This window comes from Nannospalax galili, unplaced genomic scaffold (assembly GCF_000622305.1).
Source record: "Nannospalax galili isolate Female #2095 unplaced genomic scaffold, S.galili_v1.0 scaffold476, whole genome shotgun sequence".
Lineage (NCBI taxonomy): Eukaryota > Metazoa > Chordata > Mammalia > Rodentia > Spalacidae > Nannospalax > Nannospalax galili.
The window spans coordinates 1,294,485-1,307,507 of NW_008338274.1; the positions used below are offsets into that span (position 1 = coordinate 1,294,485).

The 13,023-nt window shown below is 43.2% G+C and overlaps 1 protein-coding gene across 1 annotated transcript; it reads left to right on the forward strand.

Moving 5' to 3' along the window:
* The first annotated feature begins 4,235 nt into the window (after window positions 1-4,235).
* Mos (MOS proto-oncogene, serine/threonine kinase) lies at window positions 4,236-5,288 on the forward strand. Its single transcript, XM_008833076.1, has one exon. The coding sequence runs from the start codon at window positions 4,236-4,238 to the stop codon at window positions 5,286-5,288; it is 1,053 nt and encodes a 350-aa protein (XP_008831298.1).
* Window positions 5,289-13,023: the final 7,735 nt, after the last annotated feature.

Consider the following 13,023-nt stretch of genomic DNA (forward strand, 5'->3'; position numbering starts at 1 on the left):
GGGATCCGAAGGCCCCATCCACACACTTCCCGCGCCCGGGCCAACGCGGGTCGGATAGGAGATGCGCTACTTCTGAACGACCCGGCTGCGGCCATCCTGGCTGGTCCTGTGGCGGCCGCAGAAGCAGCTCAACTTCCGGGGCCTCGGGAATGCAGGAAGGAAAGCCACCCCTGCGACAGGGCGGGAGCCCCGGGCCCTGGGCTTGCGCCCCGAAGGCAGCAGCACATCGCCCTGGACGCCCAGAACACCGGGCTTTGCCCAGAGGGCTCTTCCAAGGCTGGATGCCTTGGGCTCTTTGGTTAACTCCAATTAAATGAGCTATGAATTCTGGTATCTGTTGTCACATCTAGTAAATACGCTGTTTGCTTGACACTGAAGCCTGTGAATTAACAGAAAATGCAAAGCCTTTAAGGAACTGGTCAGGATGTCTACACCACCCTTTGCTGGCTGTCCTTTACAATTCTAGGTCCTACCTGCCCGGATACCTTCATTGCCTTTCTGGATCACAAAGTCCTTTTGCATTTGATTAGATTAATGTTAACCCTCCATGGCCCAGGCATAACATACTTTAACTTAAACAGTAAAATGAATTCCTGTAGTCTAGGTAGGATTCTCATAAGTTACTGCTATTTAAGAAGTTTGTGTTTCCTATTTGGTATAAACAAATACACATCAGGAGTTTCACAAATAATAATTAGTACTTAAGTATCATCTACCATAAATGCTGAGCTAAATGGAATTTGGAAATCAAACCTGAGCTTGGGCTTTTCGTGTTTGCTAAGGGTTCTAATAAGCAACGCCTTCCAATTTCACCATTCTGAAATTGGGCTGCATGTAACTTGAGCCATTGAAGCTGTCCCGCCCCCAGCTCCCTGCGCTTGCGCAAACGTGGCGGTCGCCGTTCCTATCTGAGGGGTTGTGAGCCTTGTTGTGACGTCTGTTGAGTTTCAAAGCCTTTTAAAGATGTCTTCCGAAAAGTTGTGTGACCAGTGAGAAGGAGAGAGAGTGCGGGAGCAGCGCGGGAGCAGCGCGGGAGCAGCCCGGGGCCCTGGGGATCCGAAGGCCCCATCCACACACTTCCCGCGCCCGGGCCAACGCGGGTCGGATAGGAGATGCGCTACTTCTGAACGACCCGGCTGCGGCCATCCTGGCTGGTCCTGTGGCGGCCGCAGAAGCAGCTCAACTTCCGGGGCCTCGGGAATGCAGGAAGGAAAGCCACCCCTGCGACAGGGCGGGAGCCCCGGGCCCTGGGCTTGCGCCCCGAAGGCAGCAGCACATCGCCCTGGACGCCCAGAACACCGGGCTTTGCCCAGAGGGCTCTTCCAAGGCTGGATGCCTTGGGCTCTTTGGTTAACTCCAATTAAATGAGCTATGAATTCTGGTATCTGTTGTCACATCTAGTAAATACGCTGTTTGCTTGACACTGAAGCCTGTGAATTAACAGAAAATGCAAAGCCTTTAAGGAACTGGTCAGGATGTCTACACCACCCTTTGCTGGCTGTCCTTTACAATTCTAGGTCCTACCTGCCCGGATACCTTCATTGCCTTTCTGGATCACAAAGTCCTTTTGCATTTGATTAGATTAATGTTAACCCTCCATGGCCCAGGCATAACATACTTTAACTTAAACAGTAAAATGAATTCCTGTAGTCTAGGTAGGATTCTCATAAGTTACTGCTATTTAAGAAGTTTGTGTTTCCTATTTGGTATAAACAAATACACATCAGGAGTTTCACAAATAATAATTAGTACTTAAGTATCATCTACCATAAATGCTGAGCTAAATGGAATTTGGAAATCAAACCTGAGCTTGGGCTTTTTTTCCACCTTTTCCAGCTGAAGAAACTGAGGCGGTGAGACAGTAAGAATTCCCTGCCGTATGGCCCTGAGCTCTTGGCACTTTACCACCTTGCTCAGGCTTTATCCACTTATATACATGTAGAGCCAAACTCAGCATTAAAAATTAAGTTAAACAAAATTAATTAAGTATATTTCTTAGTAACAGAAATATAGCTGGTCTCCCAGCATGTCAAAGTTCGACTTAAAAATTTCCACTACAATTTTTTAACTTTACAATGATGTGACTGCCATATGCATCCAATAAATCTTTCCTGAACTAAGGATGTGCTGTTCCACAGTCATGAGAACGAGTCTATGACGTTTGATAGGTAAAGCATAGTAAATACATTTTCTACTTAGTGATCTTTTCAGCCTATTGAATTTATCAGGATATAGCCCCATTCTAAGTTGAGGAACATTTATATTTTAAGATGACTATGAAAGGAAACAAATAGTGACTAGCAGACATTCAATTAGGAAACTTGTGAGTAGGTTGGTAGATGATGGATGTAATCAACTTGAGATTTGTGTATACACAATGAGTCAGTGACTAATATCTTGTATTTGTGTAAACACAATTAAACTATAGAAATGAATTATTTATGAGATTGTCTTAAAAATAAAGATTACAAAATAATGTCACATCATCATACATTTGGTGTGATAGCTAGAGGTTTAAGTTAAACTACAATTCACAATTTTAGAGCCCTGAATTATAATTCCAACTATGTGTTAGCTATTGAATGAATTTTGCACTGTAATTTCAGTCCCTTTTAATTTTTCCATGTTCACTGTTTTCTTTTTATATTTGGGGTTTGGCACAATTGCACAGAATGGAGTTTCTATTAAAATATTCCATAGTGCCAGCGTGGTAGTACATGCCTTTAATCCCAGCACTTGGGAGGTAGAGGCAGATGAATCTCTGAGATCGAGGCCAGCGTGGTCTACATAGTGAGACCCTGTCTCAGAAAAACCTTCCATAGCTTACATTTTTAAGATTTTTGTTCTGTTAATCTGTTCTGAACTCCCAACTCTTATTTCCCCCAAATGTTTATTTTAATAATTATTATCCTAATTTCTTACGTAAAAATACAAACAAGTTAAATATGATAGACCAAGTCGCATCGTTAATGTTAAGTTGAAATCTAGAGATGTATCAACTTCAAATTGTTGATATAAATGGTTCCTATTTATTAATTTACCTTCTCAGAACCTGCACACTTCAGGAGCATACAGCTGCTACCACAAAACAAGTGATTACCAATCACCCATGTGCAAAACAAAACTAACGTTTGGCTAAAAATGGCTTTGGGGAATTTTCCAATAAATAGGGTAAGACTTTTGGTCTTTTTCTCCAAAGCTATAACATGAAAATTAATGTTTTATCATAAAAATCAGGAAAGATGTATTTGTGGTTTAATTTCAGCATCTGATTTTCTAAATTATGGACAGGTTTCAGTGAGTCTGTGCCATTTCTATTTTCTTTGGGTTTTCCTACAATTTTCCCATGCTTGCTCTGGTCATCTCAATCACTTTTGGGTTTTTATTGTTGTTGTTGTTGTTGTTGTTGTTGTCTCTCTCTCCAACTCTGCTTTAAAACTTCTGTAACTCATTTGCTGTGAGGTCTTGCAAGTGAGCTTACCGGGTGGCCTGAACTCCTTTGGACAGGAAGGGCCGGTTAGGAAGTCAGTGTGCTGCTAAGAACTTCAGCTAACTTGCTTTATAAACCAAATAGAGTATCAGAGAATTCTCCCTTCTGATGAACCTGGGAGGTGTGTGTTTTGACTTGTATCAGTGACTCTATTGATTACCTTAAAGTTACATTACTTAATTTATATGGAGGTTGCACCTAATTATCCTAGTAAGTGGTTCAACAAATGTCTGCTGTTTGTTTCAACTCTTGCAGTCAATAACTGCTGGAAGTGATTTGATACAGCTGGAGACTCCACTAACCATCATCATAGCTTGAAACTGTGCAACAATTTCATTGTACTGTGTCATCTCTTCAGCCTAAGCACTGATAATGCTCATCAGATGGTACTTGAAAAAAAAATCTTTTATTATAATTAAAGAAATGGGTAAAAGAAGGCAAGTTCTGGGGTAAGCCAGTGCTGTTCAATGTGTGAGGTTGTTTTGATAAGAATTCACTTTAAGTGTGGAAGGGCAATGCTGTAGTCTAAAGGGTCTGCTGTACCTCAGTCAGCATTGCCCCTCATCTGATAAAAGCCGTTGCTAACTGACAGCACAGATGCGGCTCATTTGGAGAAAACCAGAAAGGAGAGAAAAGGGCTGAAGAGAAAACAGGGCTCGTCAGCCATGCTACCAAGCTCGGGTGGCTGTTCCAGGTCTTTTCATTCTCCCAGGCGTTGCTGGTGCCTGTGCCCTCGCAGTGTGTGATGCCATCGCCTCTAGCCCTGTGCCGCTACCTCCCTGGCGAGCTGTCCCCGTCGGTGGACTCGCGGCCCTGCAGCAGCCCCTCGGTGGTCCCAGGGAAGGCGGGGAAGCTCTTCCTGGGGGTCACTCCTCCTCGGGCCCCACGGCTGCCACGCCGGCTGGCCTGGTGCTCCATTGACTGGGAACAGGTGTGCCTGCTGCACCGGCTGGGAGCCGGAGGGTTTGGCTCCGTGTACAAAGCCACCTACCATGGTATTCCCGTGGCCATCAAGCAAGTTAACAAATGCACCAAGAACCTAGGCGCATCCCAGCGGAGTTTCTGGGCTGAGCTCAACATTGCAAGGCTGCGCCACGACAACATAGTACGAGTGGTGGCTGCCAGCACGCGCACGCCGGAGGGCTCCAACAGCCTAGGCACCATCATCATGGAGTTTGGGGGCAATGTGACTTTACACCAAGTCATCTACGGTGCTACCCTCTCCCCCGAGGAGGCGGCGGCAGGAGAGCCTTCCCGCTGCAGCGCAGAGCAGTTAAGTTTGGGGAAATGTCTCAAGTATTCCCTGGACATTGTGAGCGGCCTGCTTTTCCTTCACTCCCAAAGCATTGTGCACTTGGATCTGAAGCCGGCGAACATTTTGATCAGTGAGCTCGATGTCTGTAAAATCGGTGACTTTGGATGCTCCGAGAAGCTGGAAGACGTGCGGAGCTTCCAGGCTCCCGCTCATCACGTAGGGGGCACGTACACCCACCGAGCCCCGGAGCTCCTGAAAGGCGAGACCGCCACGCCCAAAGCCGACATCTACTCTTTCGCCATCACTCTCTGGCAAATGACCACCAGGGAGGTGCCGTACTCCGGCGAGCCGCAGTACGTGCTGTACGCGGTGGTGGCCTACAATCTGCGCCCGTCCCTGGCGGGGCCCGTATTCACGGCCTCGCTGGCCGGGCGGACGCTGCAAAGCATCATTCGGCGCTGCTGGGAGGCCAGCGCTCTGCTGAGGCCGAGCGCAGACCAGCTCCGGCTGGACCTGGACGCTCTAAAAGCCGTCCTGGGCTGACTCCAGACTGTATCGAGATAAGCCTTTGTCCTTGTTTCTGTTTATTTTTAAAGAAGTGACGACGATGTGAAAGAAAATATTTGTAGGGCAAGTTTTTAGAAAATAAAGTTTCTGAGAACTCGTTCAGTCTGAAATGCTTCCTTAGTCAACTAGCAGAGCAAGCCTCACGGTGTCTGGTTAGCAGCTGACCTTCAGTCCTTCATAGTAAATGTGCCTCGGTTTTCTGGGCTCCTGGGCTTACTGTAAACATTTCTGCAGCGTCTTACTCAGACATACTATTGATATTGCAGACATACCAGATTCAGCTATAAATTGTCACGTGACTCATCCCTACTGCATAAATTGAAGATACAGTTTACATCCAAACCATCATCAGCAAAAACCAACAGAAAAATGGCTTAAAAGATTGTCTTTTTTCTATTCCTCTAAGAAAAGTATTGATTAGTGAACATCCTTCACACAAAATTTACAAATTGAAGTCAATTTGTTTTTAAAACAATAATGTTCTAAATGATTTGTTTAAATTTGAAGATTGTCTGGTCTAGAAAGATGACTCAGCAGTTAAGAGCACTGGCTATTGCAGAGGTCTCAAGTTTGGGTCCCAGTACCATGGTGACTAACAACCATTTGCAACTCCAGTTCCAGGGGATCTGATGCCCTTTTCTGGTCGCCAAATGGCATTGCATGACATGGCTACACTTACATACATGGAGGCAAATACACTCATACACATAAAATCTTTAACAGAATTTGAACACTGTCATGAGTAGAAAAGTTGCTGAAATATGGGACTGGAGAGATGGCTCAGTGGTTAAGGGTGGGGCCACTCTTGCTCAGGACCTGGGTTCACAACCTTCTAGAACAGCAATTCCAGGGGAATCCAACGCCCTCTCTGACCTCCATGGGCATTGCACCACATGGGTGCACTTAGGCACACACAGGCAAATACATTCATACACATAAAAATAACAAAATATTTTTAAGAGTTGCTGAAATACTTCTATATTGGATGTCTTGTAATTGGGCTCAAAAGTAGAATGCAAAATAAAGATGTGGTTGGTGCAAGAGGGAAATGAGAGCCCCAATGAACCCTGAAATCTAACATTTCATGTGTAGAAGACCAGTGGTATTGAACTGCTCATTGTAGAAGTCAAGACAATGGGTGATGTAGATGGGATTCAGGACAATATTGCTATTAGTGGGGATCACAGAAGGAAGCACCTGGATTCCTCCTTGAGACACCTTGGCTGTCTCTTAGTGACAGCAGTGGCAATGTGTGGCAGGAAGTCAGGCAAGCACAGTGGCAGGAAGAGTTTCCAGCAAGAGCTTAAGGTGGAGGCTGTGTGCCAACTGGGCAAGAAAGGAGGGGCAGAACATTGGAAGGAGGCAAGAGACAGAAATGTGTTTGGCGGTTTGGTTTTTGGTTCTGTTTTAGGATGAAGGAGGTAAGTTTATAAGTAGAAGAAAGTAGAGAAGACTAAGGTAATTGATGGACTTTTAAAACTCAGGCTTGATGAAAGGAGCTATGGAAAGACTGTAGTCTTGAAGAGATGGGGCGTCTCTTCCCAGGATGAGAACCGAGGAGGGAGTACAATGGCCAGCAGAGAGAAATAGGAAAAGGAACTGGGGAGCACACAGCTGAGTATTTTTTCTGAATAGAGTGTTGACGGTTTGGGGTGTGCAGAGTGAAATTCTCATTTAGAATTGTTCTTGAGGGAAGCAAAGTGGAGCTGTGTAAGCCAGGTAACCTCGACAGAGTGCTGCTCACTCTTTCCAGACAGCCACAGGCCAATAAACACATCTCCAGCTTATGACGGTTTGTCTTCTGAGTTGCAGCTTTGCAGTGGTCTGATAGTAATAGGCAACTGGTAGAAACTATTCTTTGGGTTTTGAATGTGCATCTTTTTCAGAGCTAGCAGTAAGTGACTGAATCCCAATCTCAGTGCCAGGCAGCAACAGCAAGTCACAGCTCCCAGCCACAGCCTAGCAGTCAGGAGAAAACAAGCTCAACAGTGCACTGTGCTCCAGTGTTCTCTGGTTACAGATGGAGCTGACTGTCTGCACTTGTGGAGTTCCACATCTGAGCATTTAACTGATCACAGATCAACAAATGCTCAGAGAAAAAAATGTACTAAACTTGTCCAAACTTTTCCCTTATCATTCTCAAAACAACATAGTATGACCAATATTTACACATCACTTCCATTTATTGGGTATTATTAAATGATCTACAAATAAAGGTAAACAGGGGCATATGCGTAGGTTGTATGCCAATGCTGCACTGTCTTATCTAAGCGACCAGTGTGAGTCCTGGACCCCATACTCAGAGAATACTGAGAAAAAACTGTATTCAACAAATGTGTGAGAGAGTTGATATTTTGTTATAAAATAAATTTTGCTAGGTTAGATGATTGATTTTTCCAGACTAAAGGTCATTGTAAGTATCTGAGCCTGCTTACTAAGTACATTTTCAGCATATTTTCAATTTATGATGACCTTAATGAAGCTAAGGCCACTGTAAGTTGCAGAGCATCTATAATTCCCTCCTCAGGGATATATTTCAGGTATAGTGGTTTCAATCCCCAGAAATGCAAAATCAATTATTTTAAAATGTATTTCTTTCTGTTTATTTTATCAAAAAAAAATAATGTTGGCAAGTTTTAAATGGAGTAAGTTTTAAAAAGTTACAATGAGTCTGTTTCCACGAAGTGCATTAAAATATAATTCTAACTATATTGAATGTCTCACGGTCAGACTGCCAGTGAGCTACCTAGGGGAATCATTTTAAAGACATGAAAACCCAAAACTGACTTCCAGAATGGAGATGGCCACAGCTGAGGATCAAATGTCTATTGAAAACCACACCAAGCGACAACGTGAATACAGGAGAGTCAACTCTATACATTCCATAATGCACGAGCCTTAAGAAACACAGAGAAAAAATCCCAGAATTAACTGATATCCAAAAACCTGACTGAGCTAATGGGAAAAGTACCGGGGGTAAACAGGAATGTCAGTGGTAGAAGGGAAGCACCATTGATAGGTCCTAAACACACACCTGCAGACAGACACACTACAGAATCAAAGCCCTCTGGGAAATGCAAAACTGTGTGTTGGAGTAGGGGGTGGGGAGGACTCTTGAGAACCAGGCTTGGAGCAGAGCAGAGCTTCCAAGGGTTGGTAGAAGAAGAAGGAAGAGAAGCTCTTACAGATCCCAGCCACCACAGAGCTCAGACAGTGGCAGCAAAACAGTCCTGGACATGAGAGGTGTGATTACCCTGGGAGTAGGGCAGGAACACAAGAGAGGCTCACAGGCCTCCTGGTTTGCTTTGAGAGAGAAAAAACTGTGGCTGCGAAGAGAAACCCACAGAAATGCCATGTTTGAAGGGAAAGAGCAGATGAAGGAAGTCTTTGAGTTGTAGGAAGACCACCCTGACAGGAGCTTCAGTGAGTGTCTGGGTCACTCCATCTCTCGTCACCCAGTCAAATGACATGACTCAAGACTGACAAATCAGCGCACCATATTCAGCATCACAAGATTATGAAAGATGAGACTGAGTTAAACTGTGGTAGAGAAGAGATACAACCTGTCAATGATATACCTATAGAAGTAGCAAATAGATATATCCTAGGGGTAAGGAAATTATAAACAGGCAAATAGTAACAAAATTACAACTGGTGCCCCAAATAAATAAAGACATAGACAAAATCCAAATTTTATCAAAATTAGAAAAGACCCATTTATCTGGAAAGCTAGAACTATGTTTTTATTACATTTATTTGGGGGGGGTGAATGTGTGCTCTGTGGAGATGAGAGGATAATTTGTGGGAGTTGGTTCCCTCCTTCCACCATATAGCCCTGGAGATCAAATCCAGGCCATCAGGCTTAGGGGCAAGCACCTTTACAACCTGAGCCATCTCACCCGCCTGAAAGTTTTTCTTTTTTAAAACCATTTGTTTATTTGCTTGCTTGTTTGTGTGTGTGTGTGTGTGTGTGTGTGTACAAGTATGTGCCATGGCACATGTATATAGGTCAGAGGATGACTTGCAGGAGGAAGTCAGTTCTCTCCTTCTACCTTTATGTGGGTTCCAGGGATGAAACTCAGGTTGGCAAACTTGGCAGCAAGCGCCCTTATTTGCTGAGCCATCTTGCTGGCACTTAGAACTCTTAAGCAACTATGTGCTAAAAGAAGACAGTAATTAAAATGGCAGGAATTCTTTTTTCTATGCTTTTTTTTTACTTTTTTGAGAATTTCATAGATGAGTACTGTAGTTACATCATTTCTACCCTCCCTCTCCCCTTCCAACTGTTCTCACACACATCCCCATTCACTCTCAATTTCATGACCTCTTCTTTAATTATCGTTGTTACACACAGACACAAACACAGCCACACACACACACACACAAAACCTACTGAGTCCATTTAGTGTTGCTTGTATGTCCACGTGTTTAGGGCTGACCACTTGGGATTGGATAACCCATCAGGGAGCTCGTCCCTGGAGAAGACCGATTCTCCCTCTCTCAGGAGCCATTGATTGCTTGAAGCATTTCATCTAGACTTGGGACCTTCTGAAATTTTCCCCATCCACACCAGCAGGTCACCTGGTGTTGTCACTATGCAAATCTCGTTTAGGCAGCCATATTGTTGAGATTTCATGGGTTCAGCTTTCCTGTCATGTCTGGAAGACACTGTCAGCATCAGGTGTCCTGGTCCTCTGGCTCTTACAATCTTTCTTCCCCTCTTCCATGATGTTCCCTGAGCCTCAGGTGTAGGGTCTGCATTTTAGATGGACCAGTTGGGGTTGGGCACCCCCATGGTCACTTATTTTCTGCAATTTGACCAGTTGTGGATCTCTGTAATAGTCTTCATTTGTTGCAAAAAGAAGCTTCTTTGATGAAGACTGAGCTACCTTTATCTGTGAGAATAAGGATAAATATTTAGAATACAATTAGAAATTATATTGGTTTAGTAAAATAGCAGTAGTAGGTTCTCCTCTATGACCTCTCTAGCCATGGGTAGTTGGCTAGGTTTGTAGTACCAGGCATGAATTCTCTCCTATTGAGTGGGTCTTAAGTCCAATTAGACTTGTTGGTTACCCCCAAGATAAAAGTACCATTAATGCACCATTGGGGATATCTTATTGGGCTGGTCATTATTGTGATTCATAGGCTTTATGGTTGGATAGGACTATTGATTGCTTTTCTTCCTTGGCAGTTTTCACAACACCTTCTCATATTATGAGAGCTAGTCCTCAGGGAAGAGGCTTCCAGGTCAGTTCAAGTTTGATTCCTCAAAATCCTATATCCACAATGTGTGGTGTCTTCAGTGATAGGATCTTACCTTCAAGTTCTAGGTGGCAACCAAGAGCAACGACTATAGCCTATGTGGTTTGGGGAGTTTCTTTGACTACCATGACTAACAACTGTCATAGGGAAATTTCCCATACCTGGTACTAGGGTTTTTGTTAGATAATCTACAGTTTGTGTGCGTGCGTGTGCATGTGCGTGTGTGTGTGTGTGTCTGTGTGTGTGTGTGTGTGTGTGGACATTATCACCCTGTGTGGCATAACTCCATTTAAATTGTATATTCCCATTTCCCTCTTGGTAGCATCTGTGTCCTACTATCCCCCTTTCTACAGCACTCCCACCCCCACCCCATACCCATGGTCCCTGCCTACTTTCCTGGCTTCTGTAGTTCAGGTTATTTACTCATTTCTAAAGATTCAAAGCTAGGATCCACAAATAAGAGAGAACATGCATCTTTCTGGGTCTTGGTTACCTCACTCAGTATAATGTTTTCCAGTTCCATCCATTTACCTGCAAATTTGTTTTTCTTAACAGCTGAATAGAATTTCATTGTGTTTACATACCACCTTTTCATCATCCATTCATCAGTTGAAGGACTTTTAGGTTGTCTCCATTTCTTGGCTATTGGCAATGAAGATGGCTGAGCAAGTCTGTCTAGTAGAGTCCTTTGGGGATATGCCACTGAGTGCTATCGTAGGTGGGCCATAGGTGGATCTGCTTTTAGCTTCTTGAGAATTTTCCAAACTGATTTCCAGGGGGCTGCACCAGGTTGCAAAACTGTAAGAATTCTTGAGAGCAACAATAGTGAAAGCTGGTTGTTATTCATAGATAAATATAAAGGAGTTAAAAATCAATCATCTCTAATAGCAACATAAAAAAACAATAAAAACAAATTAATTAAACACAAGTCATATCTAGGGAAAACAGAAACTAAGCTGGGAGAATTTGGAAAACCAGAAATGAAATCAAACATAATGAGTCAAAAGAATACAAAGAAATAAATGAATGAACAAGTCTGTGGAGTAAAAGTCAGTATACAGACCACTGTGAGAAATAAGTACAAACTGGAATGTTGATCAAAACAGAGGACTTTCTTTTGTATTTTAGAAAAAAACACTTTTTTTTTTTTGCAAAAGTTTGGAGACAAAATTGAATGCCTAGAAGAAAATACAGTTTTCAGGATAACTGCAAGTTACCCAAAGTAACCCAATGAAGACATAATCCAAACTGACCAATTTGTATGGAAGAAATAGAGTTATCCAAACTCTGCCACAGTTACCCCATGAAGCACAAGGCCCCAAGTCTCACTAGCTTCTACCAAATCATAAAGACTTACTCATCTTTAGCCCCTCAAATCATTCCAAAAATTTCCATTTAAAAGAATAGTATTTATACAGAAACCTAATTAAATTTTTGTTTTAAAAAAGAAGAAACTAACTTCTTGTTTAAAAAGAAGAAATGGGTTGAAATGCTCAGAGGTTAAGAGCGCACACTGCCCATGTGGGGGACCTGATTTTGATTCCCAGCACCTACATCAGGCAACTTACAACCACCTACCTGTAACTCCAGCTCCAGGGTATCTGACTACTTCTGGCCTCAACTGGCACTGCACTCACATGCACAAAACCATACTCATATATGCATATATATATATTAAAAATAGGAAAAAGAGACTACCCGCCAATCTTATTCAAAACAGCAAAGGATCTAATCTAAAAAAAACTATTAGTAAGCAGAATTTCATAGTTAATCTCTAAAATCACACACAATATTTTTAATTATGCAGGTTCTTTCCAAGAGATGAGAATGATTCACTATTAGGAAATATATTACATTACTAGATCAAAAGAGAAAAAAATAAGAATATGAATATGTGCTTAGTAAAATTAAGCATTCAGGGGCAACACACTGCCTTCTGGATACCTCAGAACATTGTACTCATGAACTCATAGCAGCTGTGGATGCTTATAGGAGACTCAAGCCAGTCAACTCTCCATCGTGAAAAGAGGAGAAGCTCATGAGCCTCCACTGCAGCTGAGGGGCTATTGGCAGTTGACAGCTTCTGGGGGACAGAGAGCCGGCTCTCTTTAAGTGTGTGGTCCCTGGTAGGTCAAGCACACTCCAGTAGATGGCCCCACATACATGGGTGTATGGGTAGCACAAACTTGACTTAGTGAGTTTTGTTTTTTGGTTTCTTGTGTGGTGGGGGTTGGTTTTGGGGTTTTTTTGTTTCACTTTTTGAAACAGGGTCTTACTATGCTGGCCTCAAAATCACAGTGATCTACCTGCCTTGGCTTCATCAAGTACCAGGATTAAAGGCAGACACCAACACGCCTGCCCAGCAGACTTACCCGTGGATTATTTTAAAAAAGAAGAAGAAGAGGAAGAGGAAGAGGAAGAAGAAGGGAGGAGAAGGAGAAGAAGG